Here is a 22,041-nt window from a genome sequence, read left to right as displayed (position 1 = left end):
AGGCCAGGGGGCGGCGGCTCTGCGCCTGAGCACTGATCACCCAACGACCACTCGAGCTAGATCAAGGAGACATGTGCGTAACAAGACATGCATGGGGGCCGTGCGTCGTTAGCTACTTCCATGGTATCTTGATCGAGTGGTCGTTAGACCATGTTTCACACTGACTCGGCACGCCTGGTTTCACCTTTCCGGGCGCGGCTGGGCCGGCTTGTCGCGGGTCGCCTGGATAAGCCTGGTTTGAGGACGCCTGGTGCTGTACGTGAGCTTTGAAAACTCTAGAGGTGGGAGGATAGTACTACTGTGGAATGCGCTCACAATGGAAAGTGAGTGCGAAATTACCTATTTTTGTCAGCAGAGCCGAGGAGGCGCCATGTGAGGTGAGGAGGCCTCAGGGAAAGACATGCACAGGGACATTTTCATGACTCGGAAATAAAGTTCGACCGTTGGACGGTATTATGTATCTATGAAGGATGGATGTATCCGTGGTGGCCGTTTCAGATCCAGATCCTCTGAGGTCAAAACAGATGAAGATTCAAGAGATCGAACAGGATCCCACAGATCGGAGCCACTGTCGATGAAATTAATCTCCCCAGGTGGCTTCGCAATCTCGCACGAACGTCGGACCCGATATGTGCCAATCGTGCGAAACGCATCTGTTTCTTCTTGCAACCACAGACTGAGGCACTGGAGTCTGTCAGCGCACTGCGCCGCCGCTGGAGCGACCGGGGAGACACTCCGTATTCTCCCGGGGAGCAGGGAGGGGAGGCCTCGTATACGCTTGCCTTGCAGGGAATCTAGTGGAGGTCTGGATCGAGGCCACAACTCCCGACGAGTTTCGGGACTTGTCGAGAGCGGCCCAGCCCAGAGTCCCAGGAACCGGCTCCTGGCCAGGGTCAGACACTCCCACGGGCCACTCCCTTCCCCCTTCCCCCTGCCCTCCCCCTGCCCTCCCCCGCATCCCATCCATGGATGCATGCAGAGGCACCCCAGACCCGTCACATATCACACGCACAGCTTACCTACCTAGGATGGACCTTGCATGCGGATCAGCCAGCTCAGGATTCAATCCAGGCGTGCAGACTGCGAAAGGCTACTTCGTACGAAGAGTCATCTTGCGGCCCCGGGTTAAGTTACTCCAACTTTTGACTTGGAGGTATCGTATCTGACTTGTACCCACATGTCCCGCGGAAGTCCCCTGCCTCGGCAGGATCGGCAGTGCGAGATTGGGGCTCCAAGTCTCGAAGAGCGTCAAGTCAAGCATGGCAAAATGGCTTGGTTTTGTGCAAGGTTGATTAGATAGCGTACACATCTTTTTTTTTTTTTATCTCTCCAGTCTCGGGCGGTCAATAGTAGAGTACAAAGTGGATATTTTGATCTGTATAAATGTGTGCCTGCACTGCACTGCAGTGTCAAAAGTGAGAATGCGCCTCACGCGCCCCAGCCGTGGCTTCATCAAACTTGAAATCTGAAATCTCGTAAAAAATTATCCACGCCCGTGGTCGTGCCCTATTCCTGTCCCCGGCCTTGGCCCCGACGGCGAAGCCTTCAATATCCTCAACTGCTCCTCAAGCCTCTTATTCTCCTCAACCAGATCCTCTAACCAGTCCGCCGTCTTAGTCAGGACCTCCCTCTTCGTCGACCGCGCACTGTTCTCTAACCCCGGCACGAGCCGGTACAGCTCCTCGTACATTTTATTCTGGTTCAGTCGTCGATTCCGCTCCGCGATGATGTGCAGGAGTCGTCGCCGCTTCTTGCCCGTGATTTTCTGGATCCCGCCGCGGTTTAGCTCGGACAGGTCCGGTGCGGGTAGGTCATCGCGCTTGATGTGTGTTGGTGATGGCGAGGGGGATAGGGATTGGGAATGGGAGTGTGATTGTGATTCTGGGAATGGTGTGCATTCGGACAGTGGTATCGGTGCGTGCGTCGCTTGAAGCTGCTGCGGTTGCGGCTGCGGCTGATGCGAGAGGGGCACGAGCGACTTTGTATAGATATAGACCAATTCCTCATCCAGAGGCGGACTCGGCGGCGAATTCGGCAAGGGGCGGAACCCGTTTGGTCCAAAGGAGAGGTCGGATCCCCACATGAGATCGTCGCAGCTTCCACTGTCATCGCTGACAATAGGGTACTGGGTCGGGAGGCCGATATTTTCGGCTCCACGTGGTTCAAGCTGTGGTTGTTGTTGTTGGGGTGGCTGCGGTGGTTGTAATTGGGGTGGCGGTGTGCTGTAAGGGGTTGGCACTGCTGTAGAGGCCGCTGTTGATGCTTGCTCTTCCACGCGGAGTAGGACGTCGCTGACGACGCCCTTGACAAAGTAGTCGTATTCGGATGTGACGTGTTGGAGCGAGGACATAAAGGTGGCTTGGGGGAAGTAGGGTGGGTAGTATGCGGCTGCTGGTGTCAGTCTGGGATTGAGTTGGCCGAGATGTGCATTACCAACCTGGATCTCCTCCGTCACCTTGACATAACAAGTACGGCGATGTGATGTGATGCATCTCCTTCTCGTCAGGGCCTTGATACATGGGAAAAGCGGACGGTGTCCGAAATTCTGATTCGAAGAGTGAAGCCATGATGACCGTTCTCTGAGAGTGCGGTCGAGGTAGAGGATGATGCAGAGTTGAACGAGTCTCGCCCATGGCACTGGAACTGGCGCAGCCCACGAGCTATATAAGTTTGACGTCAAAAGAAGCAAAATCAGACCAAGGAGGATTCAGTCTGAAACACTCATCGGCATACACCTGGTCAGGCTGGTCGACATACCCAAAGTGGAAGTCAAGGCTCAAATTGTCCCAAGGTTGCCGGTAGTGCGCATCTGAGATCAACCCAGATAAGGGCAGGACCCAGCAGGGCTAATTTAACAGTTTCCACTCGTTCCTTTTTGCGGGGCAGCGACTGTTGAACTCGGATCTGGACCTGAGTCGTGGTCAATGAGGAGCTACAGTACTAACAAGGATTGCTATGATCTGCAGCCAACAGAGACCGTCCTGCGACAGGGGACTCGGAGTCACCTGCCAGTTCGAGTGGGGTAGTTTGTTTAGTGAAGAGAAAGCCGGGTTGTTGTTGCTGCCAGGGGCTCAAATGGACATTGAATGAAAGTAAAACGGTGATACGATCAGCCAAATCAACCTCCAGCAAGTCGACACCAAAATGATCTCCGCAGATCCTTCATCCGGCATGTCAAACTTCAACCGCGCGCACAGGTTTCTATAACGGGCAAAATGACAATTTGGAATGGCATCATGAAGTCATGTTGGTTCTCGCACGGTCTTGTTACTTCTTTTCGTCATGCAGTTCGTGTTTTGATTGGCGGTGATGTGCCAAAATTCGAGGGTCGACTCGGACATAACACAACCCTGGTCTAGCCAGAGCTCATTCAAAGCACAGCCTAAGAAAAACCGGCTTCTCTTGCGCGCCAATCAGGGCGTTGGTCATGGTGGGTACATGACCAAAGATGCAATTCAAGATGCTCCGGAACCCCTGTCAAGATCAGCCACCAACAGTCATCCAACGCTTTTGCCCGATTAGGCAAGTGTTGCGACAGAATACACTGTACAAGATGGACTCTCGACGAGGAGGGGAAGCGAGTGTAAGGCAGAGGCTCATTGAAGATCAAGACAGCCATCTCAAGCCGACAGTCGCGTGAAGAAGAGGTGACTAACAGAACCGCCGGCGGGGCGTGTTCAGGAGATCAGCCGCGAGGCAAAGTGGAAAGTAGTTAGGGCTGGGCTCCGGAGCTGGAAGTAGAGGCCGCAGGGCATCCGGCGCGACTTGCAGTGGATCTTGATCGCCGGGAGGGAAGAGCAAAAACGATGTCCATGTCGGATGCGTTCATCTCACGCTCCACTCGATCGGGTCGATGGCCAATTCTTGGACTCGATATACGGAGCAGCACCAGCGGCCACTTTCCGGCCCCCAAGTCGGGAAATTACTCCGGCCATGCCTAAACAATTCGATTATTGCGGACCCAGTCGTCGGAACCTGCCATGCGAGAATTTGAAATGACTCTTGTTCTGAAGTTTGTGATGTTCGTGTCTTGCTGAAAATAAGACCGCGTGGTTGTTCCCCAGCTGGTTCTTGGTTCAGGGGAGACAATGCATCACATATGCGCAGCACTCTCAGCTGAGCACAATGTCCAGGCTCCATTCTTGACCGAGTATTTACTCCTTTCTTTCCAATCATCGCAGGATTCTGCAAAAGAAAGCATGAGTGGATACTGTGAGCAAATTGTTTCATGAGGTTTTCGCCCGGCCCAGAGCAACGAAACGACTGCAGGAACTTGGAAGAGTCCGCGCGACTTGAGTCGTTCAACGGTCCAAGACCGCAAGATCACCCCTTGTTGCTCTCCGCAAGCTAGGACGACAGAGGAAAAAGAAGCTTCGCACTGTCCTCCGGCTGGCAGAAGCTTGGGCAAGCATTCTGCGTGACTTGGCCTCCCTCAGTGGGTTGCAGAAGGAAACCGGAAGGGAACCGCCAGCAATGTCATGGTCAAGGAATAGAAAGAGGCAGGCGCGACTCTTCAACCTCTTTCTCAGTAGGAGCCTCGTAGTGGTCGCTAAGAAAGTCATCGGTCCATCTTTAAGTTGTAGTCTGTGTCGCCATTTTGGCGAAGTCACAGAATTTCTATCCGAGACATATATGGATGGCAAGGTTGTTGTGCACGATATATTTCTGTGGATGGAGGAGGATTTCTTCAGACCCAGTCAAGTAAACCGCCTGAGGGCAACCACCAGGACCCGAATTACTGCTTGATAAGGACATCAATTTTCTGCATAATTCCTGAACTATACTTCCACCAAGCTACTCTGTTCAGCAGGACGAAGATGAACTCTCTAGCCATGTCTGGTCATTGCTTGTCCTGAGTTATCTTAGTTGTCTTTAAGTGGGCTATGCCATATCGTACTCCCCTTTCAAGGACGCGGATCGTATAAGATCAAACTTTGTACTCTCTGGGGCTTGACATGTGCTCTGCAGATACGAACTCCGGATTTCTGCAACACAAACAGGACAAGTTGAGCCACATTTGAGGTCCTCAGGGTCCTGCCAAATGCCCAGACTCGCTGCCGTTAGTGTGGTGGTGAAATGGCGGAGATACCAGCCAAAACCAATCTTACCCACGGTTTTCCTCACTATGCCAAGGCGGCTGTATGTCATTTACAATCCGGCTGGTATTGAAAGGCTGCGTCACCAGATTCATCATTGGACAAAGGCATGGAGACCCCTGTCAGAATCATCCAATAAGACCACAATGACTGTCTGGAACAGGCAAAACGAAAACTTGGCGACCCACTGGATGCGCCGGCGTGTCCCTGTCCTGAGGCTGGCCTGAGGCGTCGACCCAGACACCGCCACGATTGCCCACAGATTGCAATCATCACTCTGTCATCTCACCCCTCAACCCTGCTCTTGCTGCTGTTTTTTCATCGCCTGGTGCGTTGTTTCATCTCGATCGCAGTGAGAACCTCGTCATGCGGCTTTTGGTGTACCTCTGCTGTCCCGAATTACCATGATATCGCCCTCCTGACTCTGACACTGGAGCGAATTCTGGGGGAGGGTCGAGGTCCGATTGCCGTTCTCCAGCGGAGCATGCGACTAGAGAATGTCGGAGGCCCGGCAAAAGGATGTGCACAATGTCTGGCAACTTATATCTAGTACGTCGAGATTCTCATTTCTATCGTCCGCTAACTCACAGATCTTTCTTCAAGACCGCTACTGGGCCGCCCGCCAGCCCGGTTCTTCTCAACATGACCGACCGACGAGTCCGACCGGATGGCGCCCCATCTCCCTCCGTCCCACCTATCTTTCCCTTATCGCCTGTATTATGCTCTTTCTCCTGGTAGTCCTCGAAGCCCTCCGACAATATAGCGACCGAAACGGCGGACTCGTCTTCTTTCAGGATACCGATGACGTTAGTAATTCGCAGTCTTTCTCCTACAACTATATCCCCGTCATCATCGCCCTCGTCCTTTCCACCCTTTGGTCCTTTATCGACTTTGATGTACTGCGTCTCGAACCGTATTTCCAGATTTCTCGCCCGGAAGGATGTCCTGCGACGGTGCTCTTCATCAATTACAACTTTGGCCAGAGCTTCATCACTCCCATAACCTCTGCTAAGAGGCAGCACTGGCTGGTACTGTCGGTCTCTCTGGTCACGCTTCTCATCCGCATATTTCACCCCGCGTTGCAAAGTGCCATGTTGGAACTCCGGGAGGTTACAATGTTCGCGGATGAGAGGATGAAAACTTGGTCAGAGTTGGTCAATCCGGCTGCCCAGGCGCGATGGTTTGCCGCTCAAGAGGATAGCGAGAGCAATAGCTTCGACGCGTATTTCACGGACAGTGTCAACCTACAACAGACTCGCTCGGGAAACTTCGCCGTCGCTCCGGTTCAGATTCCGCAAAACGACCGCCGCGAGACCACCGTCTGGTCGCTGAACCAAACCATCTACTGGACCCAGCTGGATTGTCACGACCTGTTTGTAAATGCCAACCTCTCTGTTTCCATCAACCAGACCGATCAGTGGTTATCTTGGGATGTTCGTGGATTGGAGTACTCCTGGCTGGGTGAGGAATGCTCCTTGGACTTCTCATACGACAACGTGCTTTTCGAGAATAGTGATTTTCTGCAAGTTCGATATTGGGAACCCACATGGGAAGATGACCAATGGACCGCCGCTGATAAAAGCTTTACCGCCAGCGGATGCGACGCGATTGACCTCTATGGTGTGCTCTTATCCATCAATGCGACAGCCTTTGGCTCGAACTCCATCAGCGCGCTGGGAAATGAGTTCACCTCGTCGGCGACTCTGTTTGCCTGCAACATTGAATACTACCAGGCCGAAGCGGAGGTTACTATGCACGCAAACAGCTCAATTACCAGCACCTCCCTACACAACGACACAACCAGGGAGCTCACCCAGGAACAGTTCAACATTGACGCATTTCAAAGCTTTTTGTCGCATAGAGCCATGTACACTAGCGACATGCTCTTTATAACAACCAATGAGACGACCGGGGAGCGTACGTTGACCGAGTTGCCGGTGATCAGCCAGTATGTTGGCGAGCTGGATGCTGTTTTGGTGCTCGAGACGTCCAAGACGATGAATTTGGATGAGTTTACCGCCAAAGTCATCAGAGGTGTCAAGCAGACGTTCATTCTCACCATGGGTCGATTATTCAATCCTGACATTTCACCCTCTACTGTCCCTGCTTTGCGGACGACACGGCAGGTTGCAATCGCAACAGTCTCGGTTGTTGTACGCTGCGCAGAAGCCATTCTAGGAATCGGCACGTTGCTCACCCTCATCATGCTCCGTCATTATCATATCCGACCCAACATTCTCCAAAGCGACCCCGGCTCCATCGGGGCCATGTGCAGTATGCTGACCGATGTGTTTGGCCCCAACAATATCCTAGCCCATCCTCGCTTTGACTTTCACCAGTTCTCGACCCGCCAGCTCCGTCGCCTCCTGCGACACTGCCGGTTGAAATGGTTCCACAGTCCTCTTGGGAGCCGCCTCGAGATTGTGACGGCGGATGGCTCACCGGTGGTCCTGGACGAGCGGATGCGGACCCGAGCAGACCCCAGGCCGCACTTCCTCATTATTCCGATCTTCATCATCGAATTCCTCCTCCTTATCGCCGTCATTGTTCTTATGAGCTTGGTCGTCTCCTCACTTGCCAAAGACGGCGGCTTTCAACACCTGAACCAGACGAGTTCGAGTTTTCTGCAAGTCGTTCTCTCGTTCCTCCCGTCCGTCGTGGCCTCGGCAGTGGCCGCCCTCTGCGTATCTATACACCGAAACCTTAGCGTCCTCGAACCATGGGTTCACCTGCAACGTGGCATGGCCAGCGTGAGCACGTCATTGACGATGAACTACTCTTGCCAAAACCCGTGGACAGTGTTACCAAAAGCAGCCAGAAACCGGCACGTCCTCCTACTTCTCGTTTCTTTTGCCTGCATCGCCAATACAGTTCTCACCGTTGTTGCTGGTGGTCTGTTCACACAGCAGCTGACCGACTCCGAGTCTGCAACCGATAAGCTATTTGCGAATTACAGCCATTCCGTCTTCCGACAAAACGACTTCGCGGCAGACTTTACCGAGTATGATCTGATTCAAACCAGCATCACCAGTGGGGTGCCGTTGCTCTCGTGGACGAGCACAAATACGTCTTTCGCTCCTATTGCTATTCGCGACCCCGATCCAGACTCCTCGTATAAAGCTACAACACTGGGAATTGGTGCCAATCTCGACTGCCGAGTGCTCTCTATTCCCGACAACCTGCAAATCCTTGAAGACGGTCCGTACTGGACATACAGCCCGACCAATGCGCCGGACCAGGACTGCTGGGTCAAGATGACGCCGCCGCGAGACCCGACTGATAGATTTTCTTTATCAATAAATTTCTTTTCTCCGGCCGCGACGGACGAAACAGACATCTGTCAAACATCAACCGTCCTGGTTGTGGGTCGGTGGAACTACACCGCCGCGTCGGATATCACCAGCAACAACACCGTCGCCCTGCAATGTGAGCCAGTCCTCCAGATGAACAACTTTTCAATCCTCTTCGACCAAAGAGGCCAGATCCAGGACTATTATGTGATTCCTGATACTGAAATCACCGGTGGCACCATGTACAACAATGCGACCATCAGTCTTGGCCAGTTCAACAAGGTGTTTGCTGCCATACCCCAGAGCTTCTACGGCGAGGACTCTGTCAATTCGAGCTATACTGCATCGTACGACTGGGCAGGATTCCTTGTTTCCGTTCTCTACAAACGCGACGTGGCTCCGATTACTCACCTCGACGCAGATCGGTTGATGGATCTTTCACAGACAGTATACCAATGGGTATATGCGACATACTTTTCGCTCTGGCGCGAGATCTACCTTTTACCGCTGCACGATCCACCCGTTGCACTGGACGCTACAGTTATATGGAGTGCGTGGCGAATGGAACCGTCCGAATCATCCCTCTTCATCGCAATGACGATAATCGCCATCGACACCGTGATTGTCCTGATCGTTTTCGGTATGCGCCGCGGCCGATTCAAGGGACCCCGCATACCGCGCTCAATCGGCTCGGTAATTCCGTGGATCGCCAACAGTCGCATGATCGACGACTTTCGGGGGACGTACAGCTGGACAAACGCGCAGCGCCAGACGCATCTGGAGAAACTCGACAAGCGGTATTCGTTCCGGCTGTTTCTGCGAGAGGATAACCAATGGAGGTTTGCGGTGGATGAGGAGCCGCGGATGGTGTCTGTAAAGGTGGAAAGTACGTCGCCTGCCGGAGGAAGAGGGGGAGGAGGTGAAGCGGGGACGACGGTGATGAAGCCGCCGGAGGAGATAGAGCTGAGCGTTGTAGAGAATCGGGGGACGCCTCCCGAGACGCCGGTGGAACCACCACCACCACCACCAGAAGCAGTGGAGGCTGTGGATGCCCTCGAAGGACATGAGAATCGTGAGCAGGACTCGCGAGCTACGTGATATGACATGCCTGTATATATAGATATGTGCAAATAATTGGATAAGATTTGTCTACCTCTAATTCCCAATCAACGAGCTCACCAAACCCCTCCTTTTGCTGTCTCTGCAGCGTTCATCATGCATGGTTCTTGACCGCCAGTTCGCAGGACCCGAAGGAAGCATTCCCTGCACGCGACAAGGCCTCCCATTGCACCGGGTTTCGATCCCGTTTTCGAGGAACGGAGACACGGCTCATTATCAAGAAACCAAGTCCAAGTAAGTAGCCTTTTCCACTAATATGTCTGCAGCAATCTCGACTGGTTATACTCCCACGCGGTCATCGTCCCACCGTACTTGACCTGCTCCCCGTCCCGCACCAGCTCCGGTATCGCTCCCACCAGCGCCTCCCGGTCCGGCTTGCCAAAGTACGCCACCGAGTAGCGACGCGGCACCTCGTGCGTGTGAAAAGTACCGCCATTGCTGCTGCTCCCACCTGCAGCAGCACCAGACCCAGACCAAGATCGAGATCCAGACCCAGCAGAGGAACCCCCCTTCGTCTTCATCCCAACAGGCAGCGTCACGCGATGATTCGCCGACCGGAGCCGATCATTCGTCCACCGCTGCAAACAGTCCCCAACATTCACAATGAGCTCCCTCCCTACCCTCCCCCCCTCACCCCCTTCATCACCATCACCAGAACCCGAACGCGCCGTCGGGAGTACCGGAATATAAACCCCGCTCCGATCCTGATCCTCCACCTCGAGCCCCCCAACCCCATCCTGGAAAAGCAGCGTGACCGTCCCGAAATCCGTATGCGACGAGATGCGCATCATGCTCCCGTCCGCGAGGGCGTCGAGGTCCGCCGCGCACGTCGCGGGCGGGTAGTGGTTGAGTCGGAGCTCGGAGCTGTTCCGGCTGCAGCGCGCTGTGAAGAAGGTGGGCGGGAGGGAGAAGGAGAGGGCGAGTGCGGTTAGGAGGTGTAGGTGGAGGGTTTGGCACGACTCGTAGAAGCGTTCCATGAAGGGGCGGAAGTGCGGGAGGGTTGTTGGCGGTGGGAAGATGTTTGGGTAGAGCGGGTCGGATTGCGGGCCTTGGTCGAAGGATTCCTGTACCGATACTTAGCTGAGCTGGTGGTTGAAGGTGGGAGGGGGAAGGGGGTTTGAGGGGAGGACCTTGAGGTCAAAAACAGCCTTGCCCTGTCGGATAACAGAGAGCTTCTCCTGGCCGACGCAGCTCCAGCCTCGGTGCGGGTTCGCTTGCACGGGGTGCGCAGCTTGGAGTTTGTCTTCGAGTGGCAGGTCGAAGAATTTCTTGCTCTGCGCCATGAACATATTGTCCTGTAACGGTTGGAATGGGCGACTCACCCACTCGAAAACCTCGTCGAGCGTCTCATCAGGGATACTATGGTTGCGGATCTTGACAAACCCCAACGTCGACAATGAGGCGTGTAATTTCTGGCAGAAACCATCTTGCTGCGCCTGGCTGCCGTGTGCGAAGTCTGCGAAGTCGAGGACGGGGATGTCCATCTCTAACTGAGCTGGTCTGCTGGCTAGCTAGCGAGCGAAGAAGAAAAAGAAAAATTGATACAAAGTCAATCCGCAGGGCAAGGGTGAGTGGCTTGTCTTTATCTCAGAGAGCTAGCCTGCCCGCCGCTAGATGCATGACTAGACCGATAGAGATACGCAGCTAGAGATAGTCCGGCAGCGGCCCACCGGCGTTTAACAATCTGCCGTCTGCCCCTCGGGAGCCGAGACGTTGCGACTAAGACCAGACCGGATTGGCATTGCGTTCCAGGAAGTCATGTCCCGAAGGATTGATTATTCTGGGTTGGCGAGGGAGCACTAATGCACGATTGTCGTACGATGGTGAATATTCCGTCGTTGGGATTCTGACCGCATTATCTGGGCACTCGGACTCGGGAGGAAAAGGTACTTGGTCCATGCAGGAGAATGCCAAGTGCCGAGAATATCGACACCGACATATGGTTCGTGTTTCGCCGGCGAATGCTTGTGTCTAGGCGCTGCATCCTGCGGCCACTGGCTAGTGCTTGTGGGCGTTTAGCCTGGGGGTTTTGGGGGTGGCGAGATGGAGCCGTGGGCTTTATTTCAACTGGTTTCTTTTGCTTATCAAACGGCGTCTCACAAGGGGGTGCACCACCTTACATGGCTTCACTTTACCCTGATTCTCGAAAAACTCTCACGGACCATAGAAATCGGCCCACTCTTATCTTGGGATGGCCATCCCTTAGCCAGAAGACTTTTGCTAACCCTAGTTCGAGCCTCCGGCTGTTCAAGTGCATATGTGGGCCTTCTAGTATATTCGAGACCTGTTATGCTTATCTAAAGGAACAGCTTGTACTATCACTAGGCATGCATAAGCTCCACACATTGTCCATGTCAGCTTCCCTGCTCTCAAGCCCTGCTACCTTTTATCATGGTGGGCGTAGTTAAACGCCCTTGGCCAACTCTTGCTGCTCCTCTTGGGGTTGCAGTCTGACTTCCTGAAGCCAACTAGCAGTATACTCGGAAGAGCTGCTGTTGGCTCTCAGGTTCTTCGTAAGTGGGAGAGCATACGGGGCAACTGTAACAAATCCTGTTGATGATGGATCTAGCAGGCTTGTGTGGGGCAAAGTAATCCAAGCTCCCCGCCGTAAGCAGCATACATAGCAGGGTTCCTGTAGTTTCACTTCTAGCCCCATTGGCTTGGCTGGATCTTTGAGCCCAGAGTGAAGCCCCAGGCGTGGCTTTGCTCACAGCAGTAATCACCACGGCTCCATGATGGCCCCTAGCTTCTAGAATCAACTAATTAACACTGAATAGGCCATACATGGTCTTTTCTATGGGCTTATCGAATTGCTTAACACATCATTTGTTCTAACGGATCTTTCGAAGAGCGATGTCAATGCCGGATATAGATATCGGCGGGCTAGGAGGAGAAACTGCCCGGCGTTGGAGTCATTCCTTTCATTTCCCTTCTATAATGGTCTGTCGCATGCTTTCTTCCTGCTTCTATAGGCAATTTGGGGGGTGGGTGGGGTCGTAGTTAGGTAACAGCCCTCTTCATAGTTTAACCCAAGTTATAGATAGGCTACAGCTGTAGGAATTCTACTACTACTACTACTACTACTACTACTACTACTACTACTACTACTACTACTACTACTGGGCCCCACTTATTGAGCCCACGATCATATCTTCTGCGACGAAATGAGTACTATTTTATTTGCTCTTACACTTTCAGCATTCCTAGCCTCATGGAGCGCCTTTGCGCTCGTCACTGTTATAACCAGTGATTATAGACTCGTCTGTTCCGCATGCTTCCCAAACTAAGTTTTTGTCTATTTGCCACAGCAATATGAATATCGGGCCGTCATGAGCCCGCTCGACTAGACTGACTAAATCGCCAACTTCTCTCCACGCTTAACAAAACATTATGTCTGAATAATGGATATCTCACGACTCTTGATTAGCACTATTGTCGAGCCTACAACATCAAGCAAGCATTGCGAGCCAGAGACTCATACCACAAACTCACATGATAACACTAACCAGTAACGTCTTGCAACAGACTCCTTATCTTGTACCCCTTAATCAGTGCCATTTTATCCTCTTCTCCTAAAACCACCAGGGCCATTAGGAGCAGGCGCCTATACTAGCATATCCCTAGAACCAGCGGAATCGAGTGATTATTCTATGAAATCTAGTTAGTAGAATTAGATAGCGTGGCTAATTCTTCCTAGTGGGTGGCCGGGCTAATACTTGCACCCGCCCTATGGAACTTCACGCGTGAAGAACAAGACCCCTTTTAGTCCAGCAGAGGATGCTACTATAATATATATTTTTAAAAACCAGCATGAGGGGCCGATCCTCTTAGAACTTCAATCGTAAGCTCTCGGGCCAGGTGGGCTCCTAGCGTCGGATTTGTAGCCTCGATGGTTCACAGACCTCGAGAGTCGGCTGAGCTGGCTCTCAGGCCATGGCTTGTGGCCAGTGTGGGACAGCGGTCCAAGCAGGACAACTGGTTGCAGCGTCCCGTGATCTGTCTTGGCCCGCGATTCCAGGAGGCTTTTGGTCTCTGGATTTTAGGCCCACATGGAGCCAGGTCCAACGCTATCAACCTCTAACAGCTTCCGATCCACCCATACCACAGATCCCACGCTTGTGGCTCATTGGCCAGAGAGCCTCCGAAACAAGTCTGATTGGAGGAAAGTCCTGCGTATAATGCCTGAGGCCATTGTTGTGGTAGTCTGGGATCTCCAACCTCTGGATGCTTGAATCACATGTGGATTCGCCCGTTGCTAGAGCAATCTTGGTGTTCAAAGACAGGAAAAGAAAAGTTTCTGAGTGACCAATGTTCTCAGGCCTTGAGGTACAGTTCCGTAGTTTACTTGTTCCAAGAATTTACCGGTTGACTGAACGAGAATATATTTATAACACTGCACTGAATCTATAAATCCCCATAATTTCAGCAATAGGTTCGCCTGCAGGTGGTCACCTGAATGTCTTTGCTGAAACTTCGACCAATTCATTAAGAACTACCCTAATTACAGTAAGCAAAAGCTTACCCAAAGTGGGCTGTTCCTGCAGAAGCAACTCAAACACTCTGTTGTGCAGAAATAATCAGATGTGCTGAGCAGCGTAATGGCACAAAATTATGATTAAATTCTCGCACTGTCTAGTGCCCGCGCGGAGGGCAAAGTCAAGCAACCAAATAATATCCCTAATCTGATCTTGGCATATTGGAAAGCATGCAGGAGATGCAACATCTTGAAGAGGCAGATGTCACGTAGCTCCTATAGTTCATATTTTACTACGGAAACATAAAGACAAACATGGGTAAGAAACATTTTAGCGTAATCTACTAGAGGATTATAGCTGCCTTGCAACCCCTTAGATAGCCGTTGCTAAATCCACCACACCAGGTAGTCCGCATATTAATCCACCGTCTCTGTATTTCAAAAGATGCTTCCTTCTATAACGAGTACATGGGCCTGCGCCGCCTTTTCCCGTCTACCAGAAGTCAGACCGGGGGGTGGAGTATCACCGGGAACTGTAATAGAGTAGTCTCCACTTTACAAGTACTGATAGACTAGACTAAATATATGCTTATCCGTGTCCTTGATTACGTGACATGGAAATATTGTGGGAGCAAACGAATACCTCTCTACCTACAAGGGCATAGAGAGGGTATAGGTACCTAATTTATTTAACCTGTACTACCCGTCTTGGACTACCGGGACACTAGTAATCTGTAGTGCTTCACAGCCTCACTCTTCAGCACTGGCCCCTCTTTCTTTCAAATATCCATCAATACTTCATTAGCACTTTCCCCATCATTTCGTGGACTCCTTGAGGTAGCTTTTGGAGGGTAGTAGTCAGCGTCTGCATGGCAGATAGCTAGCGCAGATATGTTGCGGGGATACACACGCGATCACGTCACTCCTATCATTGGCCTTCTTAATACCAGCAAAGGCCATCTTGTTACCAGGCATGAACTTCTTTGGGTTCTCGAGATAGCCAAACTGGACAGAATATGTTAGCAACAGCACACATTAAGACTTTGCAAGAGTATACCAGAGTGTCCTTATCCCATGTAATGCCGGCCTTCCTGCTGGCATCACTATGGGAAAAGCCGGAAACTGAACCTGATTTGCGGCCGAATAAACCATGAAGATTGGGGCCTAGCTTGTTAGTGCCGCCTGCCTCGACAGTGTGACACTGGGCACATCTTTGCTACAACATAAAGTTATAATCACAAGTCAGGACAACATGATAGAATGTTAGGATTTGCGTACCTTGAAGAATTTGGCGCCCTTTCTAGCGTCACCTAGTAATATCCTAATGTCAACTGTTGTTTCACGTTCTTGCCACTCTTAGTCCAGCTTCGCGCGTGTCGAAGTCATGAGGTGGGACAAAGTGTTGATGTTTCTTTATTGTTTCTCAGACTGCGCTTGTAATGGAACACTTAAAGTGTAGATAACCAGATGCAACACGCAATGCCGAAATTTGCAACCGCTTGTATGTAGTAATATGTAAGGCTCCAACGGAATTTCCAGAGTGATCAGGAATATCCTCAGCCACTGCGACCACAGTCTTCGGATTGACGTCTTTGGGGCAGGCCGCAGGCTAGCGCGAGCGTTGGAGAGAGCAGCAGCAATGAAGAAAAGATTAAGCTTACCAGGAGTGAGAGCCATTGCATGCACAAGCAGAATAAAGTTTGGATAAGAATAGATGAATAAACAGATTTCTCAAAAGTCGGATTATACAGAAAGAGTATTGAGATCAGACTTGGGAAGAAAATGGAGCGAGGTGTGGCAGTACTCACCCTTTATTGTCTGTAGGATAATTGGAGGCTATATATTGCCGCGTTGCTAGATAGTCCTCAATCAGCATGGACACGTATCCTTTCCACCACCAATCACCAGCTTAGTTTTTTTATTTTGGGTAATTCCAAACACCATGCCAACCAACATAAATTCCGTGTTGGCTTCAGCCAGCCTTCAACTACACCTAGCTCTAAATATAGGCACGCCCAGATGGCCGAAGCGCCGCCAGGAGGCTGGACGTGGATTGATTGGTCGGAGGTCTTGATCGCTAAATGAAGATGCGTTGGGTGCGTGAACTCGGAAGCAGTAGTACCTTCAGCGAGGCCCTGGTTTCATATTACGCATCTCTATTGGATGACACCTGATGCCCCACTTCAGCGCTTCAGCACCCTCGTGGACAGTTTTGCCCAGGTCATATTGAATCACCCTCACTGTTGCCGACCACCACATCTCCTAAACGGATCTCGTGCTTCTCACTTGGTTTTCCAGCTCCGACGCCGACAACTAGACCGACTTTATTTGGAAGGAGTGGAGCACAGGAGCACCTTCCAAAAGTAGACGCCGGAGACTAGACCCAAACAAGAACTCCACATCTCCGACACTCCGGCCGTGGCCTGAGGCACAGCATTGACTCCGTCTCGTTCAATGACAGTCTCTATCCACTCGTGGTGGATCAACATCGCTTTGATTTCGAATCATAGATGCATCTGGAGATACGAGTGATTGCTCAGCAGAACTCCGAGATGGAGTCTATAAATCTGATGGAGTCTACCCTCGTTTGGAGGAGAATCAACAATAACAACCTCAATCTTGATCGATAAACACCATCGAAGAACATCAACATAAGGAAAAATGCCCTCTTTTACTGTCTTCAAAGGCCACGAGTCTGGTAATCTGGTCAAGACCACCACTACCAAGCCCGATGAGCTTACCGAAGACTATGTCCTCTTGCGAGTAACCGCCTCCGGCCTTTGCGGCACAGACCTGCACTTTGTACGTACCTCACTGTCTTATTTCCACTTACCAAACTAACAAAGCCAGCGCCACACGGATATGGTTCTTGGCCACGAGGGCATCGGGGTCGTCGAAGCTGTCGGCCCGAACGCCCGGCATCTAAAAAAAGGCGACCACATTGGTTGGGGATACGAGGTCGATAGTTGTGGTCACTGCGTCGAGTGTCTGCAGGGATCCGAGACCTTTTGCGCCAAACGCCAAATGTACTCCAAGACGAACTTTGACTAGGGCAGCTTCGCCTCCCATGCCATCTGGCGCGAGTCATGGCTCCATAGAATCCCAGATGCACTTAGCGATGTTGCTGCCGCGCCTCTCCAGTATGGGGGTGGAACCATCTTCCAGGCTCTGCTGGGTATTAAGCCTATAGAAACTGTCGGTATTCTCGGAGTGGGCGGACTTGGGCATCTAGCCATCCAATTCGCAGCTAAGATGGGCTGCCGAGTCGTTATGCTCTCTGGGTCAGACCGCAAGCGGGAAGAAGCATTTAAACTAGGAGCCCACGAATTTGTGGCTACAAGAGACGTAAAAGAGCTCTCTGTCTCTGCCCAAATCGACCAATTGCTCGTGACCGCGGCTGTACCCCCAGACTGGAGCCTACTGGTCCTGATACTGGCACCCCGAGCAGCCATTTACCCACTCACTGTAAATATGGGCAACTTTTCCATCCCTTACATGGCGCTGATCAGCCGGGGGATTCATATTGTGGGCTCCCAGGTTCCTGGGCGAGCTATACATAAATAGATGCTGGAGTTTGCGGCCCTCCATCATGTTGAGCCGATTACTGAAACATTCCCGATGACGGAGGAGAAGATCACAGAGGCGATGGATAAGCTGGATTGTGGGGAGATGTACTATCGAGCTGTACTGATTCCACAGTGATTAATGTCGCTGCTTTGGATGATCTTGTAAAGATAACAATTACGATGTGATGGAGTTTAGACACTAGCGACTAATACAGCAATTTGACACTTTAGGCTATCAAGCACACGCGCAACATTCCCTCATATTCCTCTCGATTTCAGAGTAAAGTAAACAAAGCTAACCAGCATTACACGAAGGCGATCCCCCGTAACAAGGCACGCAAAAGTCAACCGCAAAGACCTTATCCAAGTTCGGCGGCAGATACGTCTCGCCCACCACCGGCGTATCCCCATCGCCGGCCGTCATATTCGAGACCCGCGCCCAACACGGCGTGCGCCAGCTCACCTGGTCCGAAATCCCCTCGGTATTTGCAAAGAACACCGGAAGCGCGTAGAAACAATCGGGTTTCTCATCGTCGCTGAAGAGCTTATACACATCACTGGAGATCGTGCCGCCGTAGTCCTTTGTCGCGGACTGGCACGACTCGGAGATGCGGTACAGGTCTTCAAGCGAGATGCCGTATTTCTCCTCGATGAGCTTGAGCGTCGCGGACTCGACGGGCTTGGAGAAGTCGCTGCGCTTCGGAACAGCCGCGCTGTCGCCGTCGCCTGGATACTCCAGCGTGTAGCAGGTACCATCGATAACCTTACCCCCCGTCTGATCCGAGCATTCATCCGCATCAAACCCATCCTTCACAATATAGTAGTTCGCAAGCGAAAGCGTCGACGCGGCAAGACTCTTCATCATATTCTCGCCGAGCGCCGCCTGGATATTCCCCACCTCATCGCCGCGCAACTTGGCCAGCCACCGGCCATCGAAGAAGTTCGAGATCTGGAACTCCCAGTCCCCATCCTTTAGATCCGACGGGAACTCATCGAGATCGCCGTCGCCGAACACCGCAACCAGCATCTTGCCCGCACCCGTATACCCAGCATTCCAGATAATCGCCAGCTGCGCGTACAGCGCGCGCTCGAGATCGTTCTCATCCGGCGGCTCTTCATCCTTCACAGCCGCCGCGACAATACTCCACATCCCGCCAAAGGCCGCGAGGGCCGCGCCCGTCCCGGGGCTAGCTGGGTTTCCGACGTGTCCGCTCGCCGCGGCGCCTGCGAGACCGAGGGCGCCGGCAAAGATGCCGAAAACGGTTTCCATGGAGGTTGTGTCGGGGACTTTGATGGGGAAATCCGAGACGAGGGAGCCGATGTTCAGGGTGGAGTTTATGGTTGAGGCCTCGAACATGGCGCCGTATTGCACGATGTGCTGGAAGAAGTTTGCGGCGGCGTAGCGGGCCCAGTACAGCGAGGGGGATTCCATTTCTTCGCAGGTGGAGGGGATTGGGAAGTCGCATTGGCCCGCGGGGTACACGTCGCAGGTTACGACTTGTGTGTCGCCGAAGAGTTCCTGTGCCCAGTTTGCTGGAGAGATGTGTTAGTTCCGGTTCGAAAACAAGAGGGGCGAGGGTGGATCGTACATGTGCTTCCTCCGCGAGCTTCTTTGAAGAAGTAGTCAAAGTACGCCGAGACGTTGCGCTGGCTACTCGCATCCGCTTCAGTGATTTCGTCAAAGTCCGGCTCGGAGCAAAACTCCTCAATGTCCATGTCCTCTGGGAGAGGGAGGAAAATCCCCGGCGACGGCACAATCCCCGGATTGAATTTCTGCAAGTCAATTGACCACTCGACCGACCCGCCCATATTCATGCCCCTGTACTTGTCCAAGCGGCGATTGCGCGTCTCATCCGTCATATACGCCGCCCACTGATTGCTATCATAGACGAGGATATCCGAGTCACTATCGGAGTCATACGAATGCACCGCATTTCCATTCAGATCGAGAATCTCATTAATCTCCGCGTTAGCAAGATACCCCGAGGTCTTGGTGCACCGGCCCTGCGTCGCGCCATTGCCTGTAAACGTACACGTCGGCCCCGTGCACCCGGGCACGCTCATCTCAAACGCGCGCCCGTAGCTGCTCACCCCAACGAGGATCTTGCGCGTCTGTACAAGCGCCTTGGTGATCATCGCGAGCGCGTACTGTGTCTCCGTTGAGTTGACGTGCGAGCGCAGGCAGTTGCCGTCAGGGCAGCCAAGGGGCGGGTCATTGCTCTCGTAGTCCCACTGTCCGCGCAGGTCGTAGGTCATGTACACGATGTAGTCGACTAGGGCGCCGATCTCGCTGATCGGGAATGCCTTGAGGTACCAGAAGGAGGCGGGGGCGGCGATGGAGAGGCTCTTGCCGTCGGGGAGGTATTCACGGACGAGTTTGAGGAACTCGAGGTACCGCTCGCCTTCTTCTTCTTCGCCGACAGGGATATCAGGCAGGTCTGGGGCGCCGGGGTATTCCCAGTCAAAGTCAACGCCATCGAGGCCATGCTCGTTGACAAAGTCAACAACGTTGCGCGCAAACGTCTCGCGATTCTCCTCCTTGACGCCATCCCGAAAGATATGATACGTCTCTGGGAAGGTACTAAAATCCCAGCCGCCAAACGAAATGATCCTCTTGACCGCGGTCATGCGCTTAAAGTACGCAAACTGCTCCTCCTCACCCTCCATAAGCCCAATCGAGAAATCGTCCCCGATATTCCCAAACGCATACTGAATATGTGTGTAGTCGTTCGTGCGGATCGAGTACGCATTCATCGTCAGACACTCGCGGTTCAGATTACTCGCGAGGAAGTAGCCCACCTTTGCAAACTCATCCGGCGGGATATCGTCGTTCACGACGCTCATTCCGCAGTTGCTAACGCACAGTGTTGTGCCCGGGTTCCCCGTCGCAGACTCCTTGCGCTCGCAGAACTCCGGGTTGATCCCACACCACCCCCACAGGTTACAGCACGCGTTCAGCGGACACTGGTTCAGCAGCGCCCACTCGGACGGGGTGCTATCGTCCGGCTGTTCCGTGCCAGGCATCTGCGGCCCACAGATCGCATCTGTAATTGGCGCAGGGAAGGGCGGCGTCCCCGAGCTCAGACAGATATTCAGCCCCGCCTGGAGATCGCCGCAGCCGAGCCACCCCCACGTGTCTTCATTGAAAGATTCGATCTCGTCAATGGTCAGACTGTGCGACGCCGCGAGCGTGGAGCAGTACTCGCCCGTGTTTACGCGGTGCGTGTAGCACGTCCCGTTCTCGTATGGGTCCGGTGAGAAATCGGGCAGGCCCCCCTCTGTGCAGCAGACGGGTTGGCCCTCGGCGAGGGTGGAGCAGAGGTTCGGGATGTCGTTGTATTTCTCAAAGTCGGCGCCGGAGATCCCGCAGCGCTCGGCGAGGCTGGGACAACCGTCGCCCAGTATGACGTTGATGGTTTTGCAGGTTGCGGCGCGGGGCTGGAGGAGGGAGGGGAGGAGCGACGTGCGACGGGGGAGGCTGGATATTGCGAGGGTTGATGGCGAGGCGGAGATGGTGATGTCGGAGACGGATTTCGACTCGTCGTAGTCACCGGGGCAGTCGCCGTCTCTCCATCCTCGAAGTGTCTGCTGGATGGCGTGCAGGTCGCCGTTCGTCGAGAGAACGATGCCAAGTGTGTCTTCGCCTCGAGAACCGCAGTGCTGGACGACGGTCAAGGCACCGCTACTTTCTGCACTCTCATCCAGCAACACCTTCACAATGGCATCTACCGCACCGGACCTTTCATATCGCGGTCCAACATACAGACCTGCGACGACATCACCAAAGCGGCCCAGGATATGGAACTGGTCGTCCGGCGAGGAATCAGCAAGCCAAGCGCGTATGTTCTCCACGAGGGTTGAGATAGACTCCTCATTCCGGGTGGCTCGAGTGGTAACGTCCCAGGAGGCAAGTTGTAGCGGTAGCTTAACTTCCTCATACTCGATTGAGGAGTGTGCGCGTCGCGTAACCTGGGCACTAGAGTCATCTCCACCCGGCCGACAAGCCAAGAACGTCCACGACGCATCCGTGGCGTTGAGCGGATTGTAGAGAGAAAAATCGAGGAGCATGGGCTCAGTGCAAGCAGAGAGATGGCCTATGTTGTGGTACGCGCTCCAGTCGAGGGGGCTAGTGCTCGAGCTGCAGGGACCAGGGCAGGAATCGATCTTCCTGCGTTGAGCTGCACCCGGCGTGCTGAGCAGCGCGCCAACCACGATGGCTACCACGCTCTTGAGTGGCTTGCGCATGTTTTTGGATCGCAAAATCAACGGAAAGCCTGAATTGATGAATGAATATCAATAAGAAAAACAAATCAAGATATAATCGTTGTGTAGGGATGTTTCTTCTCAAATCAAACCTCACGGCCACCCATCCTATTTATATACTAAATTTCTAAACCTATACCAGGACCTCGAGACAAGGTACACACATTCCAGCCCCAGAAGCGACTCAGCCCTTACCCGAACCTCCGAACCTCCGCGCCCGCAACCTTCAGCCG

General features: G+C 53.0%; 7 protein-coding genes across 7 annotated transcripts; 3 read left to right on the top strand and 4 right to left on the bottom strand.

Annotated features, from left to right (window-relative positions):
• Nucleotides 1-1,483: 1,483 nt before the first annotated feature.
• BJX68DRAFT_268012 (basic helix-loop-helix domain-containing protein) lies at nucleotides 1,484-2,567 on the bottom strand (the record flags this gene model as incomplete). Its single annotated transcript, XM_071045964.1, has 2 exons — nucleotides 1,484-2,388; nucleotides 2,438-2,567. The coding sequence occupies 2 exons, from the start codon at nucleotides 2,565-2,567 to the stop codon at nucleotides 1,484-1,486; spliced, it is 1,035 nt and encodes a 344-aa protein (XP_070897796.1).
• Nucleotides 2,568-5,379: 2,812 nt separating this feature from the next.
• BJX68DRAFT_239409 (DUF3433 domain-containing protein) lies at nucleotides 5,380-9,523 on the top strand. The gene is made up of 2 exons (XM_071040532.1): nucleotides 5,380-5,645; nucleotides 5,700-9,523. The coding sequence occupies exons 1-2, from the start codon at nucleotides 5,594-5,596 to the stop codon at nucleotides 9,482-9,484; spliced, it is 3,837 nt and encodes a 1,278-aa protein (XP_070897795.1). The 5' UTR covers nucleotides 5,380-5,593; the 3' UTR covers nucleotides 9,485-9,523.
• Nucleotides 9,524-9,620: 97 nt separating this feature from the next.
• BJX68DRAFT_108509 (isopenicillin N synthase family dioxygenase) lies at nucleotides 9,621-11,200 on the bottom strand. Its single transcript, XM_071035878.1, has 3 exons — nucleotides 10,828-11,200; nucleotides 10,636-10,779; nucleotides 9,621-10,569 (listed from the first exon to the last, which is right to left on the bottom strand). Exons 1-3 carry the CDS (start codon nucleotides 10,987-10,989, stop codon nucleotides 9,757-9,759), a joined length of 1,119 nt encoding a protein of 372 aa, XP_070897794.1. The 5' UTR covers nucleotides 10,990-11,200; the 3' UTR covers nucleotides 9,621-9,756.
• Nucleotides 11,201-11,283: 83 nt separating this feature from the next.
• On the top strand, nucleotides 11,284-12,231 carry BJX68DRAFT_108515 (uncharacterized protein). Its single transcript, XM_071035879.1, has one exon. The coding sequence runs from the start codon at nucleotides 11,413-11,415 to the stop codon at nucleotides 11,911-11,913; it is 501 nt and encodes a 166-aa protein (XP_070897793.1). The 5' UTR covers nucleotides 11,284-11,412; the 3' UTR covers nucleotides 11,914-12,231.
• Nucleotides 12,232-14,426: 2,195 nt separating this feature from the next.
• Nucleotides 14,427-15,867, bottom strand: BJX68DRAFT_239401 (c-type cytochrome). The gene is made up of 5 exons (XM_071040531.1): nucleotides 15,641-15,867; nucleotides 15,258-15,289; nucleotides 15,037-15,195; nucleotides 14,890-14,984; nucleotides 14,427-14,820 (listed from the first exon to the last, which is right to left on the bottom strand). Exons 1-5 carry the CDS (start codon nucleotides 15,654-15,656, stop codon nucleotides 14,796-14,798), a joined length of 327 nt encoding a protein of 108 aa, XP_070897792.1. The 5' UTR covers nucleotides 15,657-15,867; the 3' UTR covers nucleotides 14,427-14,795.
• A 379-nt stretch (nucleotides 15,868-16,246) lies between these two features.
• On the top strand, nucleotides 16,247-17,681 carry BJX68DRAFT_276458 (chaperonin 10-like protein; the record flags this gene model as incomplete). The annotated part of the gene is made up of 4 exons (XM_071048101.1): nucleotides 16,247-16,781; nucleotides 16,830-17,005; nucleotides 17,036-17,504; nucleotides 17,544-17,681. Exons 1-4 carry the CDS (start codon nucleotides 16,641-16,643, stop codon nucleotides 17,679-17,681), a joined length of 924 nt encoding a protein of 307 aa, XP_070897791.1. The 5' UTR covers nucleotides 16,247-16,640.
• Nucleotides 17,682-17,840: 159 nt separating this feature from the next.
• BJX68DRAFT_268008 (uncharacterized protein) lies at nucleotides 17,841-21,790 on the bottom strand (the record flags this gene model as incomplete). Its single annotated transcript, XM_071045963.1, has 2 exons — nucleotides 17,841-19,078; nucleotides 19,135-21,790. The coding sequence occupies 2 exons, from the start codon at nucleotides 21,788-21,790 to the stop codon at nucleotides 17,841-17,843; spliced, it is 3,894 nt and encodes a 1,297-aa protein (XP_070897790.1).
• Nucleotides 21,791-22,041: the final 251 nt, after the last annotated feature.

This window comes from Aspergillus pseudodeflectus (assembly GCF_044049435.1).
Source record: "Aspergillus pseudodeflectus strain CBS 756.74 chromosome Unknown BJX68scaffold_28, whole genome shotgun sequence".
Lineage (NCBI taxonomy): Eukaryota > Fungi > Ascomycota > Eurotiomycetes > Eurotiales > Aspergillaceae > Aspergillus > Aspergillus pseudodeflectus.
This window is presented reverse-complemented; position numbering and strand designations above follow the sequence as displayed.